Source organism: Oreochromis niloticus, linkage group LG20 (assembly GCF_001858045.2).
Source record: "Oreochromis niloticus isolate F11D_XX linkage group LG20, O_niloticus_UMD_NMBU, whole genome shotgun sequence".
NCBI lineage: Eukaryota > Metazoa > Chordata > Actinopteri > Cichliformes > Cichlidae > Oreochromis > Oreochromis niloticus.
Genome location: NC_031984.2, coordinates 28,809,192 through 28,821,682, shown reverse-complemented (window position 1 = coordinate 28,821,682; position 12,491 = coordinate 28,809,192). Strand labels below are relative to the sequence as shown.

The following is a 12,491-nucleotide window of genomic DNA, read 5'->3' as shown; positions in this document are numbered from 1 at the left end:
CTGATGCTCTTAGCTGGGCTGCTCTGTATTGAGAAAGGTCCTTAGGCCCAGTAAGGATTACAAATCACTTGCATACATTTGTCACTAGAAATCTGATCTCTATACTGCTCATGCGGACAGCAGTGAGGCTACATTTCAGCACCACGGATAGCTACACAGCACACAGGCAGCGTGCCCCTGACATCAGTCTCTCAGGCAAACAAACCACACTCCAGCGCCAAATCAGCGATGAAGCTCATTACTGTGGCTCTGCTAGTCTAAACAATGCAATGAATCAGTGAGCAGACTGTAAGCTACATCAAAAGAAACATTTATTTCACACCACTCAGACGTCGAGCAGGAGTAATGCTGCTGTAGTTCACATTGGACGCAAGAGGTGAGCTATGAGACCCCCAAACAGCGCCACTGGATTTGGGTGCACAGGAAACATTGGCGAGGACAGAAAAAAAGCAGTTAGCCATACGTGGTTGTGATGCCCACTGTGGGCTCAGTTGTTTCAGAGTTTAACAGTGTGTGTGTACAGTGATGAAACAAGCCACTGTCTCTCACTACATTTAAATATTAAATGTAGTGAAAGCAACACTTTATTTGCCCAATGCTAATTTTTGATACCTCCCTTGCACGCTTGTCTGGTGAAAAAAACACCTCCGTGACGACATTAACTCATATTATGAAAACATTATAATACTAAAATACTAATTAGTTTGAATACTAGCTTAATAAGGGTTTTCAGCTTTTAGTGGCCTCGCGCCGCTTCATAAAAGTGGATTTCGTTAATGACAAATTCAGCGTCATTAAGTTTGCTGAATGCTTGTAATATCACTCCTCTCATAATTGATATTCCCCACTGCAAGCCGCGGCACTTTCTAATGGGGGAAAAGTCTCCCTCCGCCGCATGTAGGACCGAGTGAGCGGAAGCAGAGCCACATTCACTCAGTCAGTCAGTCAGCTGGCACAGGAGGAGGCTGCGGCGACTTCCTCGTTATTTCTCGCAGGTATCACACTCCGTTCGTCGCCAGAACAATCCTTCCGGATTAAACAACAACAAAAGAAAGAAAAAAAGAGAAAAAAAATTTGTTTTCGACGTGCACTCCACTCGATGTGAAAAAGAGCGCGAGACAAAACAAGCGAAATGGGAGCGTTCAGGGTGCTGTTGGGGAGTTTACATTACATGGGACTCTACATGCAACTTAGTGTCTCCACGAGGCAAGCTGGACACGGCGAGATAGAGAATCACATCTCTGGGAACGGTAGGTGTAAGCTCCGCTTCGGACTGTGGAGAGGGTGGCACAGGTGATGCCATCTGCTCATATGCAGAGGTGGAATTAAACAAAAGAGCAGTGCATGGGCTTGAGGCTGGTGCCGATGATGATGCCAACTAATGCAAATGTGTTTTCTTTGTGTGTGTTTAGGTTACTAAAAGTGCTTCTGTTTGTTGTTGTTGTTGTTTTTTGCGTTCATGCATAAAATTGGAAATACAAAATGTGTTCATCAACCAGTCAGACAGCAAGCTTTATCATTTAAATTTAGACCATTTCCAGTGAAATCTGATTCATGTGATCACCATTTTTAATGAGTTGTGATCTTGTGATGCATGGCGAGCCAGCCAGCCCTCATGACTGGCATGATTTTGTTTTCTCTGAGTGCTGTGGCTTTCCACCAGTTCTGCTCATCCTCCTGCCTCCTGATCGGTGCGTGATTCATCCCGCCAGAGGAGAGGTGATGCCATCTGACAGGTGGATGTTAATATTCTCTTGTCATATCCGAGTAAAATCTTTACTGAGGAACCTTTGATCTGGTTCGGATCAGCCCCCCTTCTCTCTCAGCAGGAGCTTTCCTAAATGGCCTCCAGGGTTTACGCTCGGTTACGTCATAAAGTCAAACACACAGTGAATGCCACAGCTCCCCAGTTTATCCTGGCAACTTTGGCTGAGCCTGCCAATCTCCACAGGTGTCATGCTGCCAGCTTGGCAGATGTGCTTGGCAGGCTTGTGTTTGTCTGGGTCGAAAAAAGAAGAAGTGCACTTTACTTTCGGTGGTAAATGTGCACTCAGACTCTAAGGCACGCCGTTCGTACTGTAAAAATGCACCTTAAAACATGACTACATCAAAAATGAGATGCAAGGTCTCTTAAACGAAGGCATAAATATAAAATAATGCAGAAGTGGCTGAAACCAGAGCTGTGAAAATGTTGATATTTTTGACAAAAAAACAAAAACAGGAAATAATCCTAAATATCTATAATACTCCTACAAATTTCACATTTGAAAGGTGTAATATGTAAGATTATTAGATTAAAATGTTAAAAATGAAGTGCCAGTTTCAACTAAATGTAAAAAAATTAACAATCAAAGACGTCTAAAGACGTATTGTGAAAAGGATTTTATACTTCCCGTGTCTACAAGTCTGATAGGGTCCAATTGGGTCCCTGTGGCATAAATATGTAAGTAAGTGCGAGGAACTAGTCCGCAGAGAATTCACATTATAGTGCACCAAATACGCATGTGCTCAGGCAGTGGACTTCAAAGAAGTATAACAGGAATGACTATTCAGCCTGCAGATCTGTAGCTGTCCGTGCTCGCAACCGATCCAGGCTTCAGTGTGTAAGCACGCTAACCCGCTAGTGTTGGTCCGAGGTATAATGCTGCTGTGAACCTAGCATAATCTAATTCTTCTGTCCAAGATAAGAAGAAATAAGCAGCAGAGATCACATTCTTTTCTCAATAATTCTGGCTACTTGTCAATCATATTGAAGGGCAGATCAATGATGAATAAAGTAGAAAAGCCAGCAGATGCTGTATCTTCTGGTGAGGAGCCACTGGAGAGATTTTTTTAACCTAGCACTAATGGCTGCAGGTATGTCTCCTTACACTCTGCTTACAGCACTTACCACCCCTCACTGACACCCCGGCCATCAGCATCAGTCCGTGCAGAAGTCTGGAGGCTTACTTCCAGTAGCAAAAAAGATTGTGTAGCTCCACCAGCAGATCACAATGCAGGTTTACTGTTGGGTGATTTGTTGCTAGACATGAACATTGGTTGCAGATGTCCACGTCCAGTAGAGATGAAACTAAGTTGGGCTAAGACATAAAAGTTGCCCTTCTTAGGGTCTGGAACAGCCACTGCTTTTTCTTTTAGAAGCAACAGCACCCCCTTCTAGATTAACGTGTTCAACATACTGCATCTTTAAAAGTCAGCATATTCAAATTTTTTTTAATTAAATTTGATGAACGTGGTTCTGTAACAAGCTGAGCTGAACACCTCCTTAATGTGGTTTTATATATACCGTAGTCACATCTTAACAGGTGCTCATTTATGGAGGAAAAACCTTTGACCCCTCAACAGTCAACCATGTCACATGTTTTTGTTTAACGTTTACAGATGGATGAGGCTGTCCGTATCCACATATTTTTAAGATATTTGTCTGGGATCATCACAACCTCACTATATATAAGGTTGTACCTGCAGGGATCCAAATATATTGGATGCTTTGTGGTCACCACAGGGACTCCCTCTGGCAACATGATTTAGCAGCATCCAACCTGGTGTAAAGTCTGAGCTGGATTCTCATTATATACACCATTCATTAGATCCCTCACCCCCTTTGTAGTCACATCCTAGCGAAACACTTTCTCTGTATTTCAGCTTAAAATATTTATCATTTTGTTCCATATGGACCAACATGAAAACTACTTCATGACAGGTCGCGGTGCATCTGTAAAATAAGGACTCTGACTCCTTTCTTCAAGCTGAATAACGTGCCTGTGGGAAGACATATTTTAGGACAGTGTGTGTGCAGGATTTTTATGGAAATGAGTGTGTGCAGATACACTTGTTTTTGTTTTGTCCTGGGGGTAAAAATGAGAGAAAAGAGGAGGGCAACAAGAGATTTAAAACTCCTGCAGAAGCAAGTGCATTACCAGATTCATGTAGTCTAGTTCCTAATTGAAATACTAAATGGCCTTGCAATGTAATAATTAGTAAAGCACTGTGCATAATACTGTGGTATGGAGTTAAGTCTAATAGGATTTTCAAATGGATTGTTTTTTTATAATGAGTGAGGAGGGTAGGAGCGATGAAGGTTCAGCGATTTTGATGGGGATAAACCCAGCTGTACTCAGTTAACACCTTTGTATTTGCAGAAGACAATTTTGCCATGACATCCATAGTTATGAGGTGAGTTCACAGCATGAGCTGCACCACCGTGAGTCATATCCAACAAATGGCACGACAGGGTCAGATGAGGGAAATCGAGAGACCTTCATTTTCTTTCCCATTTGGCTCGTATTTGTGGTTTCTGAGCCTCTGGGGGTCATAATTCATCCTCGCTTTTCCTTTCCTGCATGAGCTGTATACAAAAAAGTGGGAACGAAGAGAAGCAAATAAAAGTGTCGAAAGAAAAACAGCTTGGAACTTTATGAAAATCGAGCAAGGATTTCCTGTCTGCATCTGCCCAGACGCTGTTTTAGTCTTTGATACTTTTCAATTAACTCCTAATTAGGAGGATGTGAAGCCATTATTCCAACCAATCAATTGGTTTCCAATCAGTGAGGGTAAATGAGCCATTGGGGCAAAATAACAATGTAAAACTAAAAAAAGAAAGAAAGTAAGAAATAAGAAAACAGCACTCAAGTTTGAATAACATTACCAGAGCTGTCTGTGTATCATCTTTAACCCCTTTTATTCAGCACAAAACCATTTTCCGAGGTAAAACAGGTCATGTTAAAGAATAGATGTTTGTGAGCCTTCACTTAACACCATTCATTTATCTTCACAAAAGTTGACCTTTGCCACCAGAGAAACCAGCACCACTTTCCCATTATTAGATTGGATTAACCATTTTTCTCTGTTCAACAAGTGAATTACGCTCCATTCAATGAAGGAAGAATGTTTTATGGCTGCTGCACTGTCTTAAAAGGCTTCAGGCATGGCTGCCCCTCCACAAAGTGACAGTTATTTGAGAAGAAGATAGTAAATGGGCGCACGAGCATACCCCCCCGCCCCGAACAATCTGGCACACATGCAGCCGCAGACTGTGATGGTTACACCTCCTTTACAACTGTTCTTACCAACTGAAACGTCCTTTTTGAGGATTTGTAGAATTATAAATATAGGAGGTGCAGGTGGGACTTCCACTGAAGGCAAACTGGAGCACCAATTAATGACATCACAATACTGTTAGACTATTAAAAATTTAACAGCAGCCAACACAGTATCACTGGCAAACACTGTGCAGCAGCTTGCAGGGTTTACTCCTGTCTTCTATGGAATCGCACACCAAATGTCGATGTCTGCTCATCGCCGCACTCGCGGTTCACACGTGATGGCGGTGCATCAGTACATGATACTGAGGCTCCATACATCATCACTGCAGTGACTACAAAGAAGAATGGCTGTCGTAAAAAAAAAAAAACAAGCCAGTCAGGTGCACTGATTTACTGTTACTAATATAGAAGACTGAACTGGGTCAGCTAATATGGGCAGTTATCCAAGTAGCACTGAGTAAACAATGCGTCGTATTTGCTTTTTCGGGAATAATTACCAAAACAGCTGCTTCATCTCAGAGAGATTTTGTAACAATATTCAGTTAAATAAAAGGTAATGAAGAAAATGAGAGCAGTGTTTCAGTTTTCACATCTGCCGTCTGATAGCGAGTCATACTTCATCTTTGGCCTCGTGACCGTGGGCCATGCATTTACTAGCCTTTCCAAGAGAACACAGAATAAATTCTGTAGAAGCAAAATAAATGCGCTGCACATGTTACTGTTTGGTGCTAAATTTACGGCTTATAAGCCAGCCCTATGATTATAACAACGTAGTTTAATGGGGAAACATTGATAAAGCATTTGGAAACTTAATGTGATTCTCGACATCATCCCCTGAATTACTAGCCATATCCTTCCTTTGAGTGGGTGGAGAATAGATCAGTAGCTGAGCACATTGATTCCTGTTTCCAGTCAATCAACCAGAGCTTTGTAGCTGGGATTAGGAACATCAGTAAGATGTAGCCACCATAACTAGCTGCCGTGAGGAAATGGCAACTTTGTGGATGAGTTGTACACAGCTGCAACTCATACAGAAATAACCACTCTTAACAGAGCTAAGCAACAAACTTCAGCTGATTGCAACAATGTTTTTTTTATGTCTCAGGCTGCTTTGCTAACACCAGGGAAAAGATGGTTTTCTGGGTTTAATACATAGAAGGTGAATATTGGATTCAAGAGCAAGGCATATCTTAAGTTTTACAATATTTAACAAAAACTGTGATCTACAGTTTAAAGATCTGTTAAAGTTTTGTTTAACAAATTAAAGATGATAATAAATAGGATTCAGGACAGAGGGTATAGTGCGCTGTACCCCCAACCCAACACTGATTGATTTGGCAACTAACAGATGAAGTGAGTGCAGGTTTGATAAACATTTATTTGAATTATTTATTTAAAAATGCTAAGCATCTGATGTTGCTGGCTTTTCTCTTTGGTGCCATCATAAATAGGATATGTTTTTTTTGTTAGTGTTGATGGGGGAAAAAAACAATAGCTTTTGAAAAGCTGTGGAAATTTGTGTTTTCTCACAGACACTTAACAATTAATCACTAAAAATCTAATTATTTGGAAATGAAACTATCAGCATTCCTTTGATGCACCACTATATACAAGCCTCTGTTTATTCTGCCTCTCAAATGATTAGACTGTGTAAATAAGGTGGCTAATTTGACAATATGTGTTGGGTTGTTGTTTTTGTTCCTGATAGGTTTTGTAGCCTGACTTTCCTTCAGGCGTATAGTCTTTCTGTCTCTCTGCTACTGTCAGTGAATGTGCTGCACAGAAAGTGATTCAAAAATAGAAAAAGAAGGCCTGTGTCAGAACAAACAGGAAGGACGGGTGAGGGAGAGGGACAGGCTGACAGTTTTAAAGCTTGTTGGTGCTCAGCAGTAGGTAGAGCCAATGCATTTAGGTCCTGACCTCAGTATATACTCCTCACTGAGGAGACAAGTGCTGGAGGGCAGCCTAGGATAAACTACACAAAGGAGAGAAATTACCACTGTAGCTGCACCTTCCCTCCGCAAAATACACAGCTTAGTTTTCTCAGGAGTTAAAAATCAATCTTTTTCATGTCTTCCCGACTTTGCCTGCACATCTTTTCGTGAGCAAAGTGTACTCAGAATGGTAATCCGTGATATTTTCACATTAAGAGGCGCTGGTTCTTCCTGCTCTTCGCCATTCGCTGATAGCTACATCTTCATGATAGCTGTTTAATTTTAAGCACTGCCACATTGTAGTGGAAACTCTAGATTATTATTTTTTATTTTGAAGTAATAAAATAAAATGTGAAATCTCTTAGTCATAGTCATAGACGTAATCAGTTTGATGGGTCATGCTTCTTCCTAGGGGTGGCATAATTAACCCAAAAGCTCCTTCAGTTACCAAAAGCAAATAAACACCTAGGCACTGCTGAGAGTGAAAATATTTGGCATTTCTGAAAACAAACTCTCAAAACCTTGAGTGCTGCTTTAATTAACACAATTAAAGACTAGCTGAAAGTGGTGTTTCGGAGGGTCAGGTTGGTAATGATCAGCAACTCGGTGGGTAGCTACTTTGGTATTGTTAGTCTCAGCACAGCACGACTGCTCAAGTTTTTGATTTGTTTATTTGTTTCACGGTCAGATTGAAATTGCTTTCCTTAAAGTATCCTGAGCTTAAACCAAGCCAGCAAAGAGTCTTAGATGGGACCGTCCATAATAACGTTACTTCAATATAGTTTTGGACACTAATGCGATTTTTGTTACTTTAGCTGTTTATCTAAGCATAGTCAAGTTATAGCTACATGATGACTGTGCGGTGATTTAGATTTTATTTATGCTCACTTCAGTTTAGAACTGAAGAAGCTTCTCGGATGAGAGGTGAAACGTCTTCAAGAAACCTAAAGATGTCCAGACGCTTTTCTTTCCAAGCTCCTTAGAAATACGATGACCTGGATGACTGAGAACCTTCACAGAATAGATCCATAAGCTTCGGCCTCTCAGATGTCTGCAGCTGGTAAAGGTAGTCCCTGTTCTCTGTAGCCTTGGTGTGCATAGTGACACATGAACCAGTTCTCCACCTGCTACAGGTTGCTCGCTAAGAGAAACAGAGACAAACAAAAGCTACAGCCACCAGCGGCAGTGCAAGACAATGGGGTAAAGACTGCTTTTATGCTCGCTGCTTACCCCCTGTCGCACAGTGGCATGCGCCAAAAATGATGTCACATCTGTTGGCGTTCACTGTCGTTTCACAGCGATGCTTTGGCCGGTCGTGTACCTTTCGATTTTTCTAACCTGGAGCATTAAGACACGAGTCTACGATAGTGTCGGTTTTTACTTCCATTCTAATGATATTTCAGTCCTGAAGCTCAGATACTCACAGCTATACAGAGGGGGATGTTGCAGCAGTCTGAAAACATGAACCTCTTTGGAAAAAACACAGCAATGTCTTTGCTTCCAGTTTTGACCCTTCCTTTATCAGAGCTGATGTGGGTGTATTGTCTTAGTGGTGACGCCTGTTCTTCAGGAGAATACTGCAGTAGCCTTAACAGCAAGCATAAATAGAAATGAGTGTGTGAGGATATTGCGGTGGCGTGTGAAGCGACCAGGATGAATGGCCAGAGCACTCTCTTAACCTGAGTAGCCAGCCACAATTTCTCTGGGTAGCCTTTTGAAATAAAGCCAGTGTATGGCAAACAGAGGTGGGCTGTGATAGTATTGTAATTATTTAACAGTGTCTTAGAAACTCATATGATTAGTCACAGACATTGTCACTTATTTCCTGACAGTAACAGCTGCATGAGCACCCCAGGCGGTCTTTATGTGGTGAAAATTAAATGCTCATAGTGTTCTTGAATACATTTTTTGGTGAGTTGCTCTTTAAGGATTTTATCAGTTTAGTCGATTAACTCTAACAAAATTGCAGTTAATGAAATTATAACACAATGACTGACTTTAGGGAAAGTCTGGCTTATGCAGTCTTGCCGCTGTCATAGGCCATTACTGTACTTGGACTGATGTGAATAAACATAAGGTTAACCTTGCAGGTTTTGAAGTGAAACTGCTTTTCTGTGGCTCCACACAGTTTGTTTTATATTCATGTAGAAAGTGAATTAAATAAATAATGGATTTTAAGAGAAAATGACCAGTTAAAAAAAAAGAAAAAAAAAAAGAAAATGCCCAGAGCATTTAAATGTCACTCCTGCTATTTTATAGTTGTTTTGCGACCAGGAAAGATATTATGTGACAAAACAACACAGAGTCACTGAAGCCGATAAACGTGGCTAACCTGTATGGAAGCATGGCACCGGTTCAGGTGTTTTGCTCGTTGCTAGACAATGTGGTCTCAGACCTTCTGTGTCCTCCATCATTCTTACCTCTTCCTCCCTTTCCTCGGCTGTCACTGCTCGTCGTGTTGTGTGTACTACACTACGAGACCTCTCCTCTCCCTTGATCGGAACTCTCTTCAAAATCGGCACAAACAAGCTGCGGGGGTCACCCGGCAGTCAAGGACTCTCCCTCTGTCTTTCTGTGCAAGTACCTTCTGCCGTGTTCGTCCTTCGCTCTCTTGCAAAGACTTTATGGTTTTGTGTGTGCGTGGGTGGGGGTGGACACTTTGGGAGGGGAAATGATTGCAGACAGCTTCCAAAACTACACTTTCTCTGAGGTGTCCCTCTATGACAGAAACTCATCTCCGGGAACTCATCATTCGACCCGTGGATGTGTGCTGCTTGTGCACGTGTGCGAAGCCCTGTGGATGTTGTGTGAGAAATGATAAAGGCAGCTTTGACAGAGATGATCCAAACCCTCTGTGTTCTGTGTCTCAGTGTGTGCGCTTTGCATGGATGTACACTATTGAGTTGTGTGTGCGTGTGTGTATACGTGCCAAGTGATGGAGAGGGGGGATAGAGTATTCCCTCTCAGCATGATGATGTTGAGCGAAGTGCTAGGCTGTGAAGTCTTGTCTGAGAGAGTGTTGCTTATCTTCCATTAGACACATTACTGCCAACGTTGCCATCAAAGTAGAGACATACACACATACACAAAGACTCTCAGACTCAGAGAGAGTGACACACAAACACACACACACTTCTCCTGGGGAGGCACTTGGCAGGATTCATCTGTTGGCAGTCTCACTGAAGGAGGAAGAGGAGGAGGAGGAAGGAGGCAGGCGAAGAGGGGAACGTTATGTATCCATGGTCCAGGATCAGTCATTTGCAGCCTGAAAGAGCTCCTCAGCCTTCAGCGGGGTGCCACATAATTTAGTGAAGTACCATTGTTCTCTGAAGAGTCCCTCTGATTTCTGCTGCTTTTTTCCCAGAGTAGGCAGCTGTATTACAAGTTAGCTCAATGTTGATTCCTTATGACTCATTTCGGAAAACTGAACTGTTTTTAGTCTTTTAGGCCAAGCTGTACATCATGAACTGAAAAAGAAAGAATGAAATCCTGGTGCTGTATGGCACTGTGGCACCACACAAAGCTTTATTTGCAAAGAAGAAAAGAAAAGAATTGTGAAGGAATAAATAAAATGAAAAGCTGGGTTTTCATTTTTGTTGAGCTTTGAACGAATCAACCACACCACCTTTGGGTGTGGTTGCAAGGCTGTCGCATCACTCATTTGCAGTGAACTCATCATCTAGCGCTACGGTTTAGACTTATGAAAACAATCATCCAAGTCCATTGAGCTACCATGTAATATTCATTATATGAGCTGCTCTGCTGAAGGCCAGAAGGGGCTGCTCGTGATGTCCTCAGTTGCAGCAGGTATGTGCAGTAGATGCATATTCTAACTCTGTAGCTTTGGCTGCTACAACAAGAAGCACAATGTCAGTCACATTGACACCTGTTTGACTTCTGCAATAACAAAATTACTTCATGTAAATAATTTTTTGATGAATAATTCAACTAAGATGCATCAATATGCTGTATCATGGGATTTATTATCCTACAGTCCTGAGGCGCTCACATAAAGGTCCAGTCTTTGTGAATTTTCCAGACCTTTCAGTTATATCCCACAGACTTTTGTAAGGGGAAGTATCACATCCATATCAAATTCCTATTTAACATGGCTTTTTGGAGGAGTCCCTTTTAGAAAACCAATCAGCTGGATATGTAAAACACCTGGTGTAGCTGATAAAATCTGTCAGCAGCAGTCAGCTTTGGTCTCCTTGCTTATGCAGGCTGCAGTTATCCTTCTGCATGTGAGCTTCATTAGCTTCTACTTCTCAAATGCAAGTTGCTTTGATTGTTTCACACACCCATTCCTCACCATAGCAACTGCCTCTTAAGGACTTGAGGCTCTCAAGAAAGTACAGTGACTCCTGCTGTTCTATATGCTGTGATGTTATGGGGCCCCGTGTCAGTCCTTTGAAATCAACCCATCACATAATCAGCAGGCAGCTTCCCGTGACTTCAATCATATAGGGGGGGAGCTGACTTTGAAGACTGCTTTAATGTGTTTGCTTCTTTCATGTGGCTGATATCGAACCAAGCATTTACAGTACATTTTGAAGCACTGTTTCAAGAGCAGCATGGAAAGGTTACATTATTCAGTCAGCATTGCCTTTAATATTAAACCCTTTCAGGCCCAACAATGAGCTTTGCCCTGCCCTGCTGAGGTGTCAGAGTTAATTTGGGAAATTGGAAAATTGTACGATGAAGAAGTCACCAAATGCTTCTGCTTGATTTAAGCGTGCAGTCATTAAAAACATTGCTGGGTTTAAATACTGTATGTTGCTCTTGATATAAGCGTCCTGTAGCTTCTGTGAAAGTAACTACTACCCAAAAGTCACTAGTGAAAGTTTGTCCATTGGCTAATAGTCAGAAATTAGTTGGTTTTCACAGGAATCTTTGCAGTTCTGTGGTTCCAAGTCTTGCTACTCAGCACCTTTCTAGTCATCTCAGACTCTACAGACCTCAGTTAGCAAGTTCGAGTTCAATTAAAGAACTGAACTAAAGACTGAAACAGTGTGGCTGGTTTGGAAGTGTTGCCAGGAGAAACCCTCTTCTCTGTGAAAAGAACATGAAAGCATAGATTAGGTTTGGACAGCTGCATCTGAACAAACCACAAGACTTCTGGAACAATGTCCCGACAGATGAGACCAAAGTGTAGATGTTTGGCTGTAATGCACAGAGCCACGTTTGGCAAAATCCAAAGTATTCTAGAATCAAATGCCAGACCATCTGTCCGACAGCTAAAGCTTGGCAAAACTTGGGTCATGCAACAGGACAAAAATCCCAATCACACTGGAAAATTTACAACAGAATGGCTGAAAAAAGAAGAAGAAGAAAGAATCAAGGTGCTGCAATGGCCCAATCAAAGTCCAGATCTCAACTTGAGTGAAATGTTGTAGCAGGAACTTCATAGAGCTGTGCACTAACGAATGCCCAAAAATAATGAACTGAAGCAGCGCTGTAAATAAGAGTGTACCAAAATTCCTCAACAGTGATATAAGAAACTGATGAAGTC

The 12,491-nt window shown here is 41.8% G+C and overlaps 1 protein-coding gene across 1 annotated transcript in view; it reads left to right on the top strand.

Annotated features, from left to right (window-relative positions):
- The first annotated feature begins 918 nt into the window (after window positions 1-918).
- Window positions 919-12,491, top strand: part of LOC100698494 (V-set and transmembrane domain-containing protein 2-like protein) — a 49,366-nt gene continuing 37,793 nt past the window's right edge. The window contains exon 1 of the mRNA XM_003449125.5: window positions 919-1,250. Coding sequence (XP_003449173.1) covers window positions 1,133-1,250 — 118 coding nt within the window. The 5' untranslated portion in view covers window positions 919-1,132. The remainder of the gene's footprint in view (window positions 1,251-12,491) is intronic.